General features: G+C 36.7%; 1 protein-coding gene across 2 annotated transcripts in view; it reads left to right on the plus strand.

The window, feature by feature from the left end:
- LOC136256168 (mucin-2-like) overlaps positions 1–21,031 on the plus strand; it is a 36,579-nt gene extending 15,548 nt beyond the window's left edge. The window contains exons 9-21 of one of the 2 annotated variants that reach the window (XM_066049113.1): positions 1,836–2,765; positions 4,396–4,566; positions 5,342–5,530; positions 6,719–7,216; positions 7,431–7,478; positions 8,453–8,653; positions 14,170–14,370; positions 14,751–14,960; positions 15,213–15,419; positions 15,678–15,884; positions 16,357–16,539; positions 18,803–18,928; positions 20,725–21,031. In XM_066049113.1, coding sequence (XP_065905185.1) covers positions 1,836–2,765; positions 4,396–4,566; positions 5,342–5,530; positions 6,719–7,216; positions 7,431–7,478; positions 8,453–8,653; positions 14,170–14,370; positions 14,751–14,960; positions 15,213–15,419; positions 15,678–15,884; positions 16,357–16,539; positions 18,803–18,928; positions 20,725–20,846 — 3,293 coding nt within the window. In that variant the 3' untranslated portion in view covers positions 20,847–21,031. The remainder of the gene's footprint in view (positions 1–1,835; positions 2,766–4,395; positions 4,567–5,341; positions 5,531–6,718; positions 7,217–7,430; positions 7,479–8,452; positions 8,654–14,169; positions 14,371–14,750; positions 14,961–15,212; positions 15,420–15,677; positions 15,885–16,356; positions 16,540–18,802; positions 18,929–20,724) is intronic. The other variant, XM_066049114.1, reaches the window with a different exon arrangement.
- The last annotated feature ends 496 nt before the right edge of the window (positions 21,032–21,527 follow it).

Raw genomic sequence — 21,527 nt, forward strand, 5'->3', positions numbered from 1 at the left:
TAACATGTGTGATTTATTTATTGAAAATTGAAAAGGCATACATAATTCAAATATGCATTACTTACTACATCCCACACTGAGCTTTTACTCACAAAAGCTACAAAGAAAATTTAAAAATTGCAATCATTATGTTAGTTTGTCCTGTAGCTTGTAGTCTAGAGCCACTGTGGATTTTCAATTCATTTTCTGCTATCTTGGCATGCTGTGACTAACATACTTGTACCAGTGGGTTGGGGATTACTTCTTAACTTGTTTATGGTACAGAGAATCGGTGAATGAAGCGATGATTGTGGACCAATGTATTACTGTGTTGGGTGCAGAGGTGATACTGACAGTGTGGTCCCACATGTGTGACTATGTCGTATATTTTGTCCTTAGGTTTTATATTGCTACGTTAGATCAAATTCAGATGCTTGGAAGTGTACAGACTGTTTGGCTTTAATGTTTGGTCGCAACTTGCTGAGTTATTTTTGCAGCTGGTTTCATCCTTTGTGATGCTTCGTTGCCACTCTAGAGTAAATTAATGGTGGTGGGCTGGCAGGTTGTTTGACCATATAATTTCTGTTCTGGTGATAACCCATCTTTCCTCAATAGTGCATTCCTGTAATGCAGCGGATCTTTGCACATAGTTCTAGGTATCTGCCACACTATGTGGAATGAATCAGCTTCTTTGTCAATTTTACTGCAAATTCTGCTCTCCCATTACTCTGGGGATAATGTGGGGTAGGTTGATTAGTGCCTTATCGAGTGCCTCTAATCGGCATCAGGGAATCTGTCTGCTGAATTGGTTTTCAGGTCTCTAGTTGTTATAACTGCTTGTGTCACCAGATGACTGTAGCACACTCATTAAGTGATGCGATGCTGGAAAACACTTGCAGCCTCATAAACATTGAGTTCCGACTTGTATTGAGTGGCTGTATTAATTGCCACTTGCACATGAGTGCAGGGCCGCCCACAGGGGGGGGGGGGGGGGCAACTGGGGCATTTTGCCCCGGGCCCCAGCCTGAAAGGGGCCCCAGGAGGCCTCATGAAGGGCCCCTTGAATACCTGTAAGAAGATCGATATACTCTAATAGAGCAGTCAGATCTAAATACTCTAATAGAGCAGTCACAGTATTCTTCAGAGGAGCAGTGTAGCAAGCTTATAGATAAGGAGATATGGTTGGTGATGGGTAGTTATTGTCATTGCCAGCAAGTTGTGACCTTTTTTTTTTTTTTTTTTTTTTTTGGTCTTCACCTTACAACTTGGGTCAAGGGCCCCACTTTAACTCTTTGCCCTGGGCCCCTTAATTTCTCTGGGCGGCCCTGCATGAGTGTAAACTTACATCTGTACCATAAGTTATTAATAACTTGCAAAGGATCATGTGCACAAAATAATGTATATTTCAACTGTGTATGCCTTTCGCAGTAAATGATTAACAGTAGTTCTTACATGAGCAGTACCACATCTGAGCAGTACTGCATGCTGGCCCATCTTGCATGTGCCTTCTTTGTTACTATGGATGAAAAATAATATTAACATTCTTTGAGCCTTTCTGTCTTTTATTTCCCACCAGATCCATACATTAACAACTTTAAAAGAAGCATACAGTAGATATTGCCTGAACTACAACTACATTATGGTCCAGATATTGAACTCAAAGATAGGTGTCAAAACACAAGCCAGTTACATTACTGAGCCTTAGTGGGACATAAGCTGGTTCAATCAAAATAACATGCAGTGATACATCTGAGTTATTGACACTTGTTTATGGTGTAACCTCGGACTTGTGTCAATAACTAAGATATTCTATTCCTATTGCACAATATGTATTACATGTTTTTCTTGCTAATTAGGATGTACTCACAATGGAGGAACAGTTGAAGAAGGACAACAAATCCAACCAGATTGTTCTATGAGGTGTACATGTCTTGGTGGAAACCTTCAGTGTGAACCACAAGAATGTCCAATTGATGGTCCAACCTGTTATGCTGTTGGTGATCCTCATTACAGAACATTTGATAGTCGCTTTTATGACTTTCAAGGAGGATGTAGTTATGTTTTAGCTCAACCGTGTGATAGTGATGACTTTTCTGTGATTGCAAGAAATCTAGCACACAATGAAAGAGTGTCTTGTGTTGACCAGGTGACAATTTCAGTTCCTGGAGAGAACAACTTTACAGTGGTACTTGGAAGAGGCTTAGGAGGAACTGTGACCATCAATGGTGATTTACAGACACATACTGGTGATGGAGAAATTTATGCTACAAGAGATGTTCGGATACTTCGAATTGGAAATAACCCTCATGTAATCTTACCAACAATTGGTGTCAGAATATTCTGGAATGGACGGATGCGTGTTGAAGTTACTGTCTCAAAACAATGGGCAAACAGAGTGTGTGGAATGTGTGGAGACTACAATGGTAATGCCGCTGATGACTTTCAGGATCCAAATGGCAATGCATTGGCTACTCCAAATGAATTTGGTGAAAGTTGGGAAACTGATGACACCAGGCTATTTTGCACGCCTACTGTAGATGCAATGTGTTCTCCTGAAGATGGAGCGCGAGCAAGAGAAAGATGTGCTGGAATGAAGTCAGCAGTTTTTAGTGCTTGCAACAAAGTGGTTGACCCTACTACATACATAAACGACTGTGTTGTTGATGGATGTAATTGTGAAGAAGAAGATAGAGAAGAATGTTTCTGTGAAAGTTTTGCTGCTTATGCTTCTGCTTGTACTAGTGCTGGTGTTCCAGTACCAGGATGGAGGAATCTACTTGACTGCCGTAAGTGTGCATATTGTTATATGTGTAGTTCCAGCTGCTAAGTATCTCATTGTAGGGCCTGTACTCTGTACAATACTATTGCTATTTACTTTATGTATGTATTATGTGTATGTATCATACAGTACAATAGTATTGTATAGTAGGGGCCACAAAGGAGTAGACGTGGCCCACGAATTGACATCACTCAAAAACCAGCCTCAATTTCTCTGACGACAATGAGGCAGTATTGGTTAGGCAAAACTAAGCCCAAACATGCCTTGAGATCAACCTGAAATGTTTCAACAAGTTGCTACGGAATTTTACATGTAATGAAATTTTCTACTGATTGAGTAACCGACTGACTGACTGATGCCTTTAGACAAGCGAAACTCGACAACGGCTAGGGCTACGGACTTAATTTTTTCACTGTTCAACGCCGCTTCAGCCCGAGAGGTGCCTTTTGGCATACCGCAGTAGGTACGATGCATTCTTCATGGACTTAAACAGTATGCCATTCATCTTTGCTGACAGCGAAAAGTGTTGATTTAGTGGTAGCACATGATGGCTTCCTTTCGTAATGGAAATCGTCTATATTTTTCATGATGACTACTTTAATTGCAGAGGTACGTTTTGAACAGTTCTTGATTTGTACTGCTGTATAACAAGTTGAACATAGCCAACAATGAAGGGTAATGGATACTTCACTTAGTTGTTATAACTGGGCCACACGCGCACCATTTCTTTCTATGCATGTATTGCAGAGGTGCTTTTCGAACAGTTTTTGATTCAAAATGCTGCATGACAGGTTGAACATAGCTGACAATGGATACTTCACTTTCCAGATGGTAATTAATATATAGCTGGGGCGTGCAGCACCATTTCAGACCTGGTATGCATGGTTCACCAGTCATAATAGTTATTTACAAAACGTTAACAAACAAGTAAACGAAAAATTGGAATTTCCAGCTAGAGTAGGGACCATAGCACATTGATAAAAAGTACTGAAACAAGCTGGAGTAGTGCACGATATTAAATCAATAAGAAGTATTATATCCCTACTGTGCTCCAAGATATCATAAGAGAAATGCACAGTAGGAATATTACTCCAGCTTGTTTCAGTACTGTTTATCGATGTGCTATGGTTCCTACTCTAGTTGGAAATTCCAAATTGTTTTGTGTATTTGTGTCCATTTATCTAGAGGGGTCGGGGGGCAAGTCTGAGAACCCCTAAATAAAGCATGCTCTGTATGCTGAGTGTGCTTCGCACCCTGTCACTAGTTGTATATCAACCAGTTACCACTTTTTCTTATTCCCTACAAGCATAGTTGTTTCTAGCTTAGTACACCCCATGAGAAATCCTAGATCTGCTTTTGCATATCTACACCTCACTGGGCTGTATAGGCAATAACTACCATACAATTCCTGTAACTTTTTTGACTCACGGATTTAATTGGATATATATGAAAATAAGGTGTCCAAGTTACAAGTGTATAAAATTGTAGACTTAAATTGGCTTCCCTTGGCTGCACAAAAAAGCTACTGTATGCTTAAAATAAATATATGTGTAAGATTAATTCATGACACTAATATTAACTATACCATCAATGTACATCAGCTACTTAAACTTTTATGAATGTACACTATTATTCAGCATCGCTGTGTACTGGAGGTCAAACATTCCAACAGTGTGGTCCTCTCTGCCCTCAAACATGTGAGAATATTGGTGCTACCTGTACTGGAGGATGTGCTGAAGGATGCTTCTGTCCATTGGGACAAGTGGTCAATTCTGATGGAAACTGTGAAGATGCATCGACATGTGAACGTAAGTTATTTGTAAAATACTGTTGCAGACAGTTTCTATGTATCATACAGTACTGTGTAGTAACTAGTAGGGATCACGGAGGTTTGGGATTTTTTTTTGCCCTTAAATATCACCCAAAATCAGCCTCACATTTCCTTCAAAACAGCTTGGAGGTATTACATAATTTTACCTATTATGCTTTTGGGCATTGCATAAAAAACAAGCCTATTATGCTCAAAATCATTTCAAAATCAAGTTTATGTTTGAGAAATGACTATTTTATTAAAGCACATTAATGTTTTATGACCGCTGTTTTAGAGTAAGTGACTGCTCTATTAGAGTATATCGATGTTATTTTTATAAAGTATGAATAACCCACCAAGAAATGGTTAAGTAAGTTACCGTATGTGTTTGTAAATATGAAATGCAGTAATAATGTATACTGGCAGTGATCGTTTGCTTTCTTCCAGGCACACGCATTACATATTTTAATTAAAATTTTCAAATAATATTATATTATAGTATTTTGTTGGTGCCTGGATTTTAGAAGCAACACAACGTCAACTTGTTTCATAACTAAAACTGCCATACTATTCAAAGCTGTGTGGTTTACCCATGCCTACTATTCAAAACTGTTCTACACCTTCCATATAACATTTTCTTTTTATTTTCCATACATAACCCTTGCTACTTCAAGCACACTATGTCAATTAGATCCTCCTATGCAAAGTTCAATGTCTTTAGAGTATGTAAAATAATGTTGATTACTGTATGTATTTTTTTTTACATTCAATAGCTATATGTCCAAAAATCTTTGCACCTGTTGGTGGTACAATTTCCTGCCAATTGGGAGCCAACAATGTTGCTAATCCTGGAGAAACTTGCCAGTTCAAATGTGATGATGGGTTTACACTAACTGGTAGTTCTAGTAGGACTTGTCAGAATGATAGGACCTGGAGTGGCACTGAACCCATGTGTGGGACAGGTATGATTTGCTCAATTAATATACAAGTAGAATTTTGAGTCACAGTAGTGATAAGATGTAGCTACCAGTGCATGGGTATTAAATAGAAGAAGTACACTGTACAAACTTTCTGTGTTTATCATTATCAATACAGTTATTTGCATGTTGGCTACATTCTGCGCTGCATCATTAGTTGAGGTGTGTGTGTGTGTGTGTGTGTGTGGGGGGGGGGTTTGGTGGTGTGGGTGTGTGTATGTGTGTGTGTGTGTGTGTGCGTGTGTGTGTGCGTGTGTGTGCGTGTGTGTGTGTGTACATGTCTTTGTGTGCATGTATTATTTCATCAGTACATTTCCACCGCTTTTCTTTACAACTTACTACACTTTCAATATCTCTAATATGCAGTTTTATTTCTTCTAATAGAGAAACTATTATAATCACAGTACACAGTATAGTGAGTTATGCAGCCAAAATACCTTAACCAAAATCATTGTTGCGCCTCAGTAATTATTAACATCACCTCAGGTGTTAAAATCCGCGAAGACACCTATTACAAGTGTCTAACTATTACTTCAACAACAATGGTAAACTTTACTTCTGCTGCACTGTAAATGAACACCCATAGCTCACGTACTTTATGCTGTATGAACGCATAACAAAGATTTTTTTACTCCCTATGAACGGATGAATCTGATGGTGTATAGGATTCATTGATTTGGGCTTTTTTAGTGCATACCGAGGTGATTAAAATGTGTGTAAATTTTATGTAGTAAGCGTATTTTAACCTGGGTTATTTCACTAGCAAAATGGAATTTTGCAAAAATGGCCTCAGCAGGTCACTTACTGTCACAGAATTTTTAATGTGACAGAATTTTGAAACATCACCCATATTGGAGCTTTTGATACCTACAATATTTAATAATAAGTTTTATGGTGTGAATTCACTTGTAATCGATTCTCAATTCCTTGAAATACAAGAAAGTTTTTGAAATGTTTCTAAAGTTGGACCTTGCACTTAACAGTATCACCTTAAATGTTAAAACAATTTCGATCATAGTTATGGGCAAGTTTCCAAAATTTGGTCACAAATTAATTACAATGTGATGTTGCCATAATTATGATGGCTAGAGTTGTTAACATAATGACACATGCAATGCATACATATAAACGGTACAATACAGTTGTATATTATATTACTCCATATATATATAGGTGCCATATCTTCATCAGTAGCAGCTCCTACTTCATCATCAGTAGCAGCTCCTACTTCATCATCAGTAACAGCTCCTACTACCTCATCAGTAGCAGTTCCTACTACTTCATCGGTAGTAGCTCCTACTACCTCATCAGTACCAACTCCTACTTCATCATCAGTAACAGCTCCTACTACTTCATCAGTACCAGTTCCTACTTCCTCATCAGTATCAGCTCCTACTACTTCATCAGTAACAGCTCCTACTACCTCATCGGTACCAGCTCCTACTTCATCATCGGTAACAGCTCCTACTACTTCATCAGTAACAGCTCCTACTACCTCATCAGTACCAGCTCCTACTTCCTCATTAGTACCAGCTCCTACTACTTCATCAGTAACAGCTCCTACTACTTCATCAGTACCAGCTCCTACTACTTCATCAGTACCAGCTCCTACTACTTCATCAGTACCAGCTCTTACCACCTCAACAATGATGATGTCATCATCATCATCAGGTATAGTTAATGAATTTTCAGTGTGATAAATGGTTAAAACTATTAATTTAAATGTTAGTCTACAGACTCTACCAATTGAATTGAGAAGATCATTTTATATTGATGTTGTTAGGAAATATAGTAGAAGTATGTGGGCAGGCCTCCATTGTGCTTATATAGGAAACTGAATGTTACTGATGCGTTCTAAGTATAGCATATACATTTATCTCCACAGTACCCGCTACCACTATCTCAACAATGATGACACCATCACCAACACCAGGTACAGTTAATACTCCTATTTCCATGCTGTTATTCTTTTGCTTGTTGTATTCTCATGTAATAGTTGTATGGGGTTGTGTCTGGTTTTGTAAATACTCTGATCAAAAGCATGCAACAATCTACCAGATTGTTTACAAACCAGGCGGGTTAGCTATCAACTGTTATGCAGAATAGTGCATGTGGACAAAGGTGTTCAATACGTACATTCTTGCTATTATGTCAGCCATTATAAAGGCATAATTTTGTGCATTGTGTATCAGAGAAGCTGAAACTCTTCACATTTTGCCGATGCGGAATTCGGGTAGTCTAATAAAACAGAGAAACACAGTAAAGAATCAGGTTTGCAGCTACTTGTGAACAGAAAAGTGACTGAAGATCAAGATACTGTAAAAGAGAACTCAATGTACAATTTTCTAAGAGCACAATATGTGACTGGAATTGCGAAAAGATACCTTTTCCACACATTTTATATACCAGCACAACATTGTACACACAATGGATGTTTAATTAACCGGTTGATAATTTGTGGGAAGATACCTAGACCCTTTCTTAAATATTGGAGTCACGTGAGCTTCTTTCCATGCAGTGCGTAATCGACCTTCCTCCAATGATTTCTTAAACATTAACCTACAGTACCATCACAGCCATTTTTTTGGCTACCACCTCTAATTACAAATCTTTTTTCTCCTTGGCTTTTTGTGGCCACATCTTTTTTCACAGCTTGGCTGTTTTGGTATAGGTAAAATTATAATTATTAATATGAATTCAAACAATTAGATTACAATGTCAGATAACAAACTAGTATAGGTTGACCACATTTTAGTTTGATGCACAGAGAATAAGTGAATAACCATAACTGAATGTATTAGCTTTACTGAGACAGTCACAATGTTATGTGTATGTATTTATGAATACTGTGATTATCTGAGTATAGAGTAAACATAACATGAAATGATGCTTCTTGCTATTATGTAGGTCGTGTATGTCCAACTCTAATGGCTCCTGATAATGGAATGATTGACTGCTCACTGGGAGATGATGGAGCTGCTACTAATGGAGACACTTGCACTGTTACATGTAATGATGGATTTACTCTACGTGGTGATGCTACAAGAACATGTCGAATTAATCGTCGTAGGATGGATTGGAATGGTGATGAAGCCCGCTGTGAATCAGGTATGCTTGAAATACTTGCTACCACCACAGTAATAGATTAATTGATGTATCTTAATTTGAACAATTAGTTGAATTTGTGTACTGTAGCAGACACTAGCAGTTAAGTGTCTTACACACAAACTCTTTAACGAGCACTTCATCAAGCTTTGCTTATAAACACAAAGAGGCACTGATGATAGCTTTACACATGGACACCCCAAGTCTGAGCACAAATAAGAAAGTTTAACATCCTGACCATTCAGTGTTATAAATGCCTCATACACTAGTATCATAGGTTGTGGGAAGCCATTCCTCCTTCCCTTTTTTATTTGTCATATACCTGTAACAAAAAAAATTCAGGTACCCAAAAGGGCAGTTCACCACTCTAAAAGAATAATTACATCACTTAAATACCTACCTAGTGAAAATGTATTAAGTCTTAGAGCTTTAAAAGTCTCCTGAAACTAAAAAAGTCAGAGCAATAGTAAATAATTAGAATTACAGTCAACTAGATACCTATCATGTGACTTCTCTATTAGGGTTTCTCAATTTCACAGCACTTGTGTATAGTGGTAGAGTTCTGTACAATTTTGATACTTAATGCTTATTATTTAAAGCTACGGTAATTCCCTTTTGTGTTTGTCAGGATAACCTGTGCATTTTGTGCATGTGACTTTATTGCATAATATGCTCCTTTGCAAATACTATATCAAGACACCTTAGACACGTACATGGTAGTGTATCATGCAGCCCAAGAAGCCGGCATGCAACATCATGAGTATATTGACAGGAAGAAAGAAAATGCAATTTTTACACATTCATAGCTCTGTGCTGCCTTTACGAAACAAAATGAGTTTTGCTGTGGACACACCCACCAATGTCAGTACTCCACATTCCTACTTTCAGCAAAATTGCTTCAAGAATTCCTGAGATATGAGACTACAAAAATTGGCTTAGTTTCTTTATTTTTTCTTCTTTTTCTTTGTCTTTTTGCACAATTACAAAAATTGCCATCAAACATGAACGCAATATCCGATTGCCTTAAAATTTGGCACACAGAAGGGGAGTATAAAGGTACATCTTGGTACCAAGTTTGGCTGGAATATGATAAGCAGTCAAGGCGTTATTAGTGATTATTCACGAACAATAATACCAGTATGTTGTCACGCCTACAAGGTAATCCGCTTATGGGAAGAAGCTGAAAATTGGTATGTGAATAGGTTAACTATTGATCCTCAAACGTTTTGTTGTTTGAAGTAAATTGAGCTAAATATCGTGAAGATACAGCAACAACCAACAGTGTGTACCAATCACGCAATCGAGATTAGCTAATAAAAAAACACACGAATACTTGTCACACCTACCAGATAAACCACTCAGTGGAATGATTTAAAAATAGGTGTACAGATGGATTAATCATCTTAGAAAGGCTCTTCAATGGTTGAGAAGAATCAGACTTAAACCCACAGAGTTATAACACAAAATCCAAATCTAAGTCCTTGTAATTAGGTGAGGGCTGCAGCACACGTTGTTGTCAGACCTTCAGTGCTGGTCACTGTAAAGTGTTAATAATAATAAATACTTTAGATTTAAGGAAGAAAACCATCCATCCTGGAGGAAGACTAAGTGTGGCCCATTGGGTGACCTGCAGTTCAAATCCTGGGGTTGGGGGGATTTTTTCCTTACTTTGGTGCCTTTTCTGTTACACCTTATTAGCTATAAGTCATTGAAGTCTAAGTCCTTGTAATTAGGTTAGATAATCCTAAGGCTGCAGCACATGTTGCTGTCAGACCTTCAGTGCTGGTCACTATAAAGTGTTAATAATTAATTATATAACCAATTTACTAATAATAATAATACAAACTTGATGTCATAAATAATTAATTAATTCACAGACAAAACTACAACGTATGGAACAGAACACTAACCGGTATTTGGTGAAGCAATATCCGAACATTAAATAAAATGACGGGTTTGCTTCTGCGACTCTTAATAACCAAGTTTGGTTTTCTAAATGATGCTATCCATAGTAACATCTCTTCAGTACCTGGCAACCAGTTTAAAAACACAGCAACAGCAAACTTGTATAACCAGTTCGAGAACCAGTCAAAACTGATTTATAGTTATCAACCAGTTCATAGCTATGTGCTACACATTTAACTAGGCATTAGATACTACTTTGAACTTTCAAACTCAGCGGATTAGAATTATATAGAATGGAACTGCCATTGGCTAGAGTACCATTCTGGTACTATACTATCAAAAACTTGGTGGTGTGAGATAGACTACTTGACCAGAACATAGATTTAGAAGGACTTAGCGGCCAGGATGAATTAACCGAATCGAAGATTTACAAATAAAGAAGTGTTGTAAGTATCTGTAATTTAAGTAGGGACAGGGCCAAAAGGTAGCACCAGGCTGACAGAGGCATAGCCGGAATCTGGGTCCAGGTCGGTTGTCCATGCATAGCTAAGTAAAGATCGAGATACTCTATTAGAACAGTCACACTAATGTAGCTAGCAGTCGGGCAAATCAGAGTATTCAGTAGTAGCTATTCTAATAAACTGTTGAAACCCGTCTCACACATTCAATTTTAGAGGGTCTAAATTGTAACATTTTCCTGGGTGTTATGTACAGTATTTAGTAGAAAGCTTATAAAATATTGTGATACCCTAATAGAGCAGTCACCCTAATGCAGCAGTAGAATAAATTGTTTAATCGCTGTCGGGTTCAATTTCAAATTTCAAAACAAAACTACCCAGGGGTATTCCCTTGGAACCCCTCAGATTGGAATGCTAGTTATAGTGGTTTGTAGCTAGATCTATGAAATTACAAGCTTTGATTATAAGCAGATTTCAACTAGAAATTTCATTTATAAAGCAGAAATTATGTGAAGTGATCAGCCAAGGCAGCAGTGGTTCAATGGTTAAGGATGCAGGTGTTAGATATGGAGGTCCCTGGTTCAAACTCTTGTACTGTAAATTTTTTTTCGACATTTTTGTGCACCTTTTTTACCCTGCAGTAACTGCTCTATTAGAGTATCTCGATCCCACAATTTTACACCTGCTTGGTTTTTGCTTTATAACTTGGTCACTGTAACTCTATTGCTATTGAAACTATCAAAAGGTACTGCTACAATGATCAGCCTACCTACACACCAATTTTCAAGTTATTTCTATGCTTGGTTTACCATGTAACTGTGACAAAAGTTAGATCTTTTTTTATGTGAGTAAACGCTCATAACTCCTTGAATATTCCTCAGATTCACAACAAACTTGATATGTGAATCCACCGTTACACGTTCTTCATTTGTGCCAAAGATCAAGGCATCAAGTTACACGTTTGCATTTTATAACAATTTTTGCAAAGTGTGCAAAAAGAAATCAAAGCCCCCGTAGCCCCTGTACGGCATAACAAGAAAAAACGAAGAAATTAAAATGAAACTTTGAATGCCCATATCTCGCAAATGGCTGTTGCGAATTTAATCACATTTGCTGTGTGGTGTACCCTACCTGGGGGACAGCTATAATGCAAAAATGGTGTGCTTTGAGAAGGGGCCATGGAGCCATGCATGCATGAAAAAGCTGTTTTCTTTCTTCCTGTCAATATATTCACAGTGTGGTCGCTGGCTTTCTTGGCCGCATGACACATTGCCGTGTGTCTTGATATCATTCATATCGTGACATAAACCTTGCTGATATACGATATGGAGTTTTCTATATTGTGGCAGCACTAATGTCAAGCACGTCAATATAGGCATAGACTCTTGCTTTGGTAGGGAAAAGTATTGGGGAAAAAAAAAAGGTCAATGTCTACTAAGAAGGATTCCCTCCATCAAATATACATTGTATCACTGATAAATAAAACATATAAAAATCTTTATTTACAATATCATACTTTGCTACACTGCTCCTCTGAATACTGTGACTGCTTTTATTAGAGTAATTGACTGCTCTATTAGAGTATCTCAATCTTTACAATTTACAATCAGAAAATTGTGAGGGGGCTTAGCCTTCTTACCTTCTAAGTTACTATGCCTATGATCAAGATACTCTAAATGAGCAGTCAAAAGTTATATCAATAATGTAGGCTCTATTTAGCTTTTGTTTATTACCACACAGCATAAGGTGAAGGGTTTTGACTGTCATTTCCAGTTATATTGAGTCACATCAATTAGTTCTTAGATTGATCTGTTTTGAATGTCAGCCTGCTAAGTGCATGTGTGTCCCTTTGTGTTCGTGGTCATTGTGTTCGGTTCTTCACATAATTCTCAATGACTAGTGGAAACATTGTAATGTCAACTATGCTATAACTCTTTGCAAAAATTACTGTTATTTCTTTCCCAGCTACTCTCTGATAGTATGAAATAATAGATTGTACTGACAACATATTGGTGATTGTTCTATTAGGGAATAGTACATTGTGTGAATTATTTCACACTTGTCCATTTAATCCACTAATGTTTAAACTTCCTCATCAGTAACTGGCCTGATGTTTTGGAGCCAACCTATTGCCACATAATTAAGATTATCTAAATCATATGGCCATTAAACATTCTCTGAATTGGAGCAGTCTCCTTTAAAAATTCTGATTGTAAAGATGTACTGGAAGCTGGTTTTGTATGCAAACAATGTACATAAGGTTACTCTGAGATTCTTTAGTATGATCTTTGGGTTTCTGTGTTTGTTGTGCATAACCACAAACATGCTGTCAAATTTACTTTGTACGGCTGCCCTTAATTGGTTCAGCATCACTTTACCTGAATTCAAAGCACATAATATGTAATGTATTGGCAATACTATAATATTTTATATGTTTGTTAAACATCACATATCATGCATACCGAAAAGTGTACAATGTTATTGACAGTGGTGGGACCAAACCATGGCTACCTCTTCTTCCTTCGTGGATATGTCATTTGATACTTGTGTCTGGCGATGTCATGTCTCCTTTGAAATCCATGGTGGCAAGTTTCAAAATAAACTGTACAGAAAGAGCAATGTTTTGCACTTTCTTCACTCCTTCCTGGCACACATCTCTCCACATGTTTCTGTCTTTGGCAAGGTAATACTGAATCTCTTCAATCAGGGCCTGCCTCACCTTGTTTATTAACAGCTAGTTTAACAGTTATTGGTTTGTAGGGTAACGTTTCACTGTCACACTATATTATTCACTATGCATGTATGTTGCCTAACTGGCATATGTACTTGGTTATATGTGACTTTTTCCTAGTAGTAGTAATAATAATAATAATAATAATAATAAAGCAAGTGCGAGATTGAGATACTCTAATAGAGCAGTCACCCTGAAGAGAATTCAAGAGATCAGCTACAAACAAATCACCCTGTAGAGCTACAAACAAACCACCTAAGTATAAATGTATGTATGTGTATGTGTGTGTGTGTGTGTGTGTGTGTGTATGTTTGTATGTATAAATGTATGAATGTATGAATCGATTTATGATGTATGTATGACCTTCTGAGTAATAAAAATGTAAAATGATTACATATCGTGAAATGGTCTGTTCTTGTGTATAGAAACTGCATGTCCACCAATAATGGCACCGGAAAATGGAATGATTGACTGTTCACTGGGAGATGATGGAGCTGCTACTAATGGAGACACTTGCACTGTTACATGTAATGATGGGTTTACACTACTTGGTGATGCTACAAGAACATGTCGAATTAATCGTCGTGGGATAAGGTGGCTTGGTGATGAAGCCCGTTGTGTACAAGGTATGCATGAAGTAAAAGCTTAATTGATGTACTCAGGATTTGCATCTGTGTGATAATTATAGTTGTTGATTCCATAGATAGTAACTTACACTGATTATGTCAAAAATTAATAATCATTTCATACTGATAATAATGTGATTATGCCCATATCTGATTAATGGTAGTAGTGACTATGATATTATTGAATGTCATACAGCACCACATGTGTGTGAATAATTGTTGTATTTATTGTTACTATTAATACAGAAACTCTGCTGATAAGACATAATACATTCATGCAAGGGTGTGTAGGTAGCATTTTCAACATTGATCAAGCAACTCTATCTTACTTTAACTCTATATTTAATTGTTATAAGTCAATTAAATACTTGTGTCTTTAGCAGTCACAGAGACTTCATGTGACCCTCTGTCTGCTCCTGATAATGGAATGATTGATTGTTCACTGGGAGGTGATGGAGTACCTACTGCTGGAGATACATGTAGATTTACTTGCGATGATGGCTTTGAGCTAAGTGGTAGTCAATCAAGAAGGTGTCGAATCCGAAGCAATAGAGGCAAATGGACTGGAAATCCAACTACCTGCAACATGGGTACACATGTTATGTTATTTATACATATTACAATATGTAAATACAAAGTTTACTGCATGGTTAAGCTCAGTTCCAGGCCAAGCACTGTGTAGTACCCAAACACTTGCCCAATCTCCTACATATTTCTATCACATGGTATATGTTTAGTATAATCTAGCCCATATCCTACCTAAAACACTTTCTATATTTTCTTACTGTAACTCTATCTTTAATTGTTATAAGCCAATTAAATACCTGCTGTGTCTTTAACAGTTACAGGAACCTCATGTGACCCTCTGTCTGCTCCTGATAATGGAATGATTGATTGTTCACTGGGAGGTGATGGAGTTCCTACTGCTGAAGATACATGTACATTTACTTGCGATGATGGCTTTGAGCTAAGTGGTAGTCAATCAAGAAGGTGTCGAATCCGAAATAATAGAGGCAGATGGACTGGCAATCCAACTACCTGCAACATGGGTACACATGTTATGTTATTTATACATATTACAATATGTAAATACAAAGTTTACTGGTGAAGCTCAGTTCCAGGCCAAGCACTGTGTAGTATCCTAACACTTGCCCAATTCCCTACATATTTCTATCACATGGTATATGTTTAGTATAATCTAGCCCATATCCTACCTAAAACACTTTCTATATTTTTTAACTCTATCTTACTTTAACTCTATCTTTATTTGTTATAAGCCAATTAAATACCTGTTGTGTCTTTAACAGTTACAGGAACCTCATGTGACCCTATGTCTGCTCCTGATAATGGAATGATTGATTGTTCACTGGGAGGTGATGGAGTTCCTACTAATGGAGATACATGTACATTTACTTGCAATGATGGCTTTGAGCTAAGTGGTAGTCAATCAAGAAGGTGTCGAATCCGAAATAATAGAGGCAGATGGACTGGCAATCCAACTACCTGCAACATGGGTACACATGTTATGTTATTTATACATATTACTATACAGTGTATATGTGAATACAAACAAAGTTTACTGGTGAAGCTCAGTTCTAGGCCAAGCACTGTCTAGTACCCAAACATTTGCCCAATCCCCTACATATTTCTATCACATGGCATATAATCTAGCCCATATCCTATCTAAACTACTTTCTATATTACAGTATTGTCAATTGAAGATTGTCATTTTTAACAAATTTACAATATGCATAAGACTGAGTTGCTGCCTGAGTAAATAGGTACAACTGCAGTCATAAAATCCTTAGCAATGAAATAATATTTATTTTGTCTACTACATGAAATATTACACATACAATTTAATATTAAATTTGCAATTATCAAGCTTGATGTATAATTCTATGTGTATTGTAATTTATAAATGTTATATACAGTATGCGTTCATATTAATTTTGTTATTTATAACGTTCTCGCTTATTGCATTAGTTACAACGTGTCCAGTACTTTCCACTCCTGATAATGGACAGATTAGTTGCTCACCAGGAAATGATAGTCCAGGAGACACATGTACATTGACATGTGATGATGGGTTTGAAATTAGTGGTACTGAGAGTAGGACCTGTCAAGATGATGGAACCTGGAATGGTGCAGATGATACTCTGTGTTTAGGTTGGTTATACAATTAGCAGATTGTAAAATACAGGAAACCTCACCAATGCATCTACATGGATACATTTAATACACAATTCAGGGTGAATTACTGTAACCAAAGTACAGTGTACTGTTACAAAACTTATTAGTGATGCATGTGATATTGTAGTGAGCATCTGCTGCGTGCCATACTTGTTGGCAATATTGCATGTGATTTATATAGCTAGCTGTTTATATATCCGTAAATAATTTTATAGCTGTGTTGCAGTAAATTAATTAGCATACTTTCCATATCCTGGTCATTAAAAACCTTATGACTATAGTAAAGCATTCTTCAGCACTTTGGTCCTTCCTACTTTATAATCTGATGCTATTTTGCTTTCAGTGTACAGTCCTAAAACTTAATGTTTATTCTTTTAATTTTAGTGATGAGCGTACTAATTTAGTCAAATACTAATCAGACCTGAAAATTGTATATATTAAAAATTCAATAACAATGCATGCCAATGAGTTTATGAACACAAACTAATGAACTATGGCTCTCTGTAAACAGTTCACTGGTACTGTTTAGTAGAGAAAATAAATGGTGCCCACCAGTGTGGTTAAAAACCATTCATGCATTCTTCTTCATGCAAGGAAGCCATAGCAAGATGCTAATTCTCCACATTGACACTTTTGTTAGAAGAATGTATTTAGATAGTGCATAAACGAATGTTCTGAAATTCCAATGTTCATTCGTTTGGGAGCATTCGAATACGAATTCAAATCCTTAATGCGGGCGCCCAGTGTATATAATTAGGTCACATGCAGCTGAAAATAGTACAAGACAGGACACGCACCAGGTGTCAAGTTGTTAACATGTACCTCGCTATTGTTTACAGTTAGGTAACAGTCTGTTGTCTACAGTCAGGTGTATGTGAAGCCAAAAACACTACAGCGATGCTAGCGCGCCAAGTGTGAGGTCAATTACAGTACAGCGATAAGACTATATACTACTTCGCTACTGTTTACACTCACTTTACTGTCTGTTTCAATAGGTAAGTGCATAGAATCCTCACAACAAGTCTTACTCCTTAGATTCAATAAATTAAACATTTGATTGTTGGTTTTAAATATTAGAAACATTCGAATAATCTGCAGTTTTTTTTCAAACATTCGAATGTTCAATTCTAGTATTTGTTTATGCACTATATTTAGACATCACAAAATTACTTGAAAGGCTATAAAAGGAAGTAGCTGCACTTATACAATGATCACATGTTGACCATGCCACTAAACATCAGAACACACTGGTTGCCCTTAAACAATCAGATCACAGATACCACACATTTTAACGATCTACTTGCAGTCAATCGCAGTTTTGCTGTAGAGAAAAACATGACAATCACACCACTTGTAGTCACTTGAGATAAGCAGTGAAATTGAGTTATTCTAATAAAATTGTCACAATATATGTGACCGGATTTGCGAAAAGGTACCTTTTCCACACATTTTACATACTAGCAAACAAAATGATGTAACAGTTTACTTCTTCTACTGATTAACTTTCTCTTAGTATCAAATTGTAGCCAGATACTGTAGCTACACTCATGAAAAATATCAGGATAATATATGCAACGATTAAAACGTTATGAAGCTTCAAAGTTCAAAAAATGGGTCAAATTTTGTGTGTGAAAAAGGTACCTTTTTGCAAATCCGGTCACATATTATGGCTATGCTTTAACAAGTTAACAATCTAATGCAATCAAAATTATTAATAACAGAAGTAGCTAGGGTTCCTTCAAAAGTAATAAAACTAGACTCAACATGTAGCATAACTACATGTGGAAAAACCCTATAGCTACTTTAGCATTAAACAGATGATGTAGTATATAGGGATTTTAGCTCATAGCTATGTTGTCGTGTTGCTTTTTATTGATGGAATCCTACTTCATTTTTAAACTAATAATTTTTAACTACACTGGTGCAGATTCTTGTTGTTAAAGACAGTTACATATTATTTCATTTGGTCAGAGTTTAACTTATACTTCCATGAAACTGTTCAAGAAGCAATCAAGATACTACGGGTTAATTTTTTCACTCAACAAGTCATAAATACTTGGAATCCACTCCTTGAATATGTGGTGTGAGCATTAAACATTTAATATTATTAAACAACAACTAGACTTTTACTGGGAATTTGATTAAAGATATGGTTATGAGCAAAGGTCCAGTACCTAAACCCATTTTTGTATATTTATCCAGTATATGTGTATCCATAACCATGCAATGCTTATTTTAGGTTGTTTTGAAATTGGAAGCATTACTGTAAGCACTGTCACAAGAGGAACTACAGCAACCATAACATTTTCATCACACCAGGATGCCACTTTTACATGCCAGTTAGATAGTGGAACAGCAGTCCCTTGTAAGTTGAACTTTGATTAATACATACAGAACACACAGTAATGCCATACGTAGGTTAGGAATAATCATTATGCATAATCGAGTTGTTTTGCATTATTATTATACATACATATGTATAATAGCTTTCTAGTTTCTTTAGTTAAGCTGATGAACTTTGAATTCTTCAAAAGTTAATAATAACAAATGTCAGTACCAACTCTTAAATAAACCACCTTCATTCACCTCCCCTATCTCCCTATGTGTATCACCTGGGAAATTTTAGAATTGTGTATATATGGTACGTACCGCTCAAATGCAACGTCATCTCGCGAGAGTGCAAGTGATTACAAACTTGCTAATTAAGGGGTGTGGCACCAATTTCACTCACAAGTATTCATCCTAAATGAAATGGGATGAATACTCGCAAGTGAAACAGGTGCCACGCCCTTTGATTAGCAAGTTTTTAATTACTCACTCTTGTGAGACGACTTTGCATTTAAGCGGTACTGTACCCACACAGTGGTACGTAGTCATCATACAGTACGATAGTACTTTATAGTAGGAACCACAAAGGTGTAGGTGTGGCCCATGAAAAAACATCACCCAAAAACCAGCCTCACTTTTCCCAGACAATGATGAGGCAATATTGGTTAGACAAAACGGAGCCAAACAAGCCTTGAGATCAACCCAAAATGCTTTCAACAAGTTACTACAAAATTTAAAAAATTATTTAATGGAATTTTCTAGTGACTGACTGACTAAGTAACTGACTGACTGATTCCTTCAGACAAGTGTAACTCAATAACGGCCAAGGCTATGGGCTTGATTCTTTCACTGTGGATGTCGCTTCAGCCCGACAGTTGCCTTTTGGCATACTGCTGTACATACAATGCATTCTTCATGGACTTACCACTGTCCTCCTTTGTGTCCCATTCATCTTTGATGACAGCGAAAAGTGTCGATTTAGTGGTAGCATGTGATGGCTTCCCTTCATAATGGAAATTTTCTGTATTTTTCATAGTGGCTACTTTGATTGCAGAGGTGCTTTTTGTTTGAACAGTTCTTACCTCGTAATATTGTGCAACAGGTTGAACAAAGCTGACAATGAAGCATGATGGATACTTCACTTTTCAGACGATAATTGTGGGGCGTGGTACCATTTCTTTCTTTCGATATGCGTGGATTACAGAGGTGCTTTTCAAACAGTTCTTGATTCATTCGCAATGTTTTGTAATGGGTTGAACATAGCTGACAATGAAGCGTAATGGATACTTCACTTTTCAGGCGATAATTGATATAGTTGGGGTATGCAGAACCATTTTCTTTCTTTTGATGTGGTATGTGTGAGATCAACAGTCATAATAATTATTTACAAAGAAAAGTTAACAATTACACAAAAAAATTGGAATTTTTAACTAGAGTAGGGACCATAGCACATTGATAAAAAGTACTGAAACAAGCTGGAGTAGTGCATGATATTAAATCACAGTAAAATAATTAGAAATGTTATATCCCTACTGTGCATTTCCATTATGGTATCTTGAGCACAGTAGGGATATAACATTTCTTATTCCTTTACTGTGGTTTAATATCATGCACTACTCCAACTTGTTTCAGTACTTTTTATCGATGTGCTATGGTCCCACTCTAGTTGAAAATTCCAAATTTTTATTACTTGTTAAAATAGAGTGGACATTAGTTTAAAACATTTTGCTAGCCTTAGAGAGACTATTTGAAATCATTATGCCTACCGACTTTTGCAAAAAATTAGAAACATACTGTCTTGTGTATAAACTTTAAATTCTATAATTTCTCTAGGCACAAGTCCTCAAACATACGCTGGACTAAGTGTTGGAACTCATTCAATCACTTTGGTGTCCACATGTCCTGGTGAAACAAAAGGAATATCCAATACATCAACATTCAGGATCCGTGGTTAAATAACTGGATTGATATACTATAGTCTGGACTGATACAACACTTGTTATTTAGTTGTAGACACACATTACTTTTAATGTACTGTCTGTACGCATACATAACTTTGCACCTGTAAATATTACCATGAAATTGTGTTGATTGTACACTGTTACAATATTATGAATGCATTTTGTGGTTATTAAGTAAATTGGATAACATCCATTGATTGCTTTGGCACGTGGTTAGCACATTAGCAGTACATTGTTAGCCCCGTACTAGTAAGATACCAAATTGGTAGGGCAGTATAGTGCACAAGTTGTGTCATTTGTGAGTAAGGTATGAAACTTTCGATATCAATTGTACTCCTAATGAAATTCATTTTTTTGATATAGTGCCATTTTAGATTTTACCTATGGTGACCTTTGCAGCCATTTTTGTATTGAAAACTTGACATTTTTGTCATTATCTCCCTGAGGAATTAATTTACATGTTAAAACATGGTTAAGATGACACAACTTGATTTTATATGAAGTTGATATTTCATTCCACTCCAAAGTTATGGTCATTAACTAGTCACAAGGCCGGAGGAGGGAAAATTGAGTTGGTCAGGCCATTGACTATAATGTTGAAATTGCTACTATATACATGCCAATGAGAGAGGGGCTGTTGCACAGTGTGTGAAGCACGAGCATTCTAGGGGGGTC

Source organism: Dysidea avara, chromosome 5 (genome assembly GCF_963678975.1).
Source record: "Dysidea avara chromosome 5, odDysAvar1.4, whole genome shotgun sequence".
NCBI classification, from domain to species: domain Eukaryota; kingdom Metazoa; phylum Porifera; class Demospongiae; order Dictyoceratida; family Dysideidae; genus Dysidea; species Dysidea avara.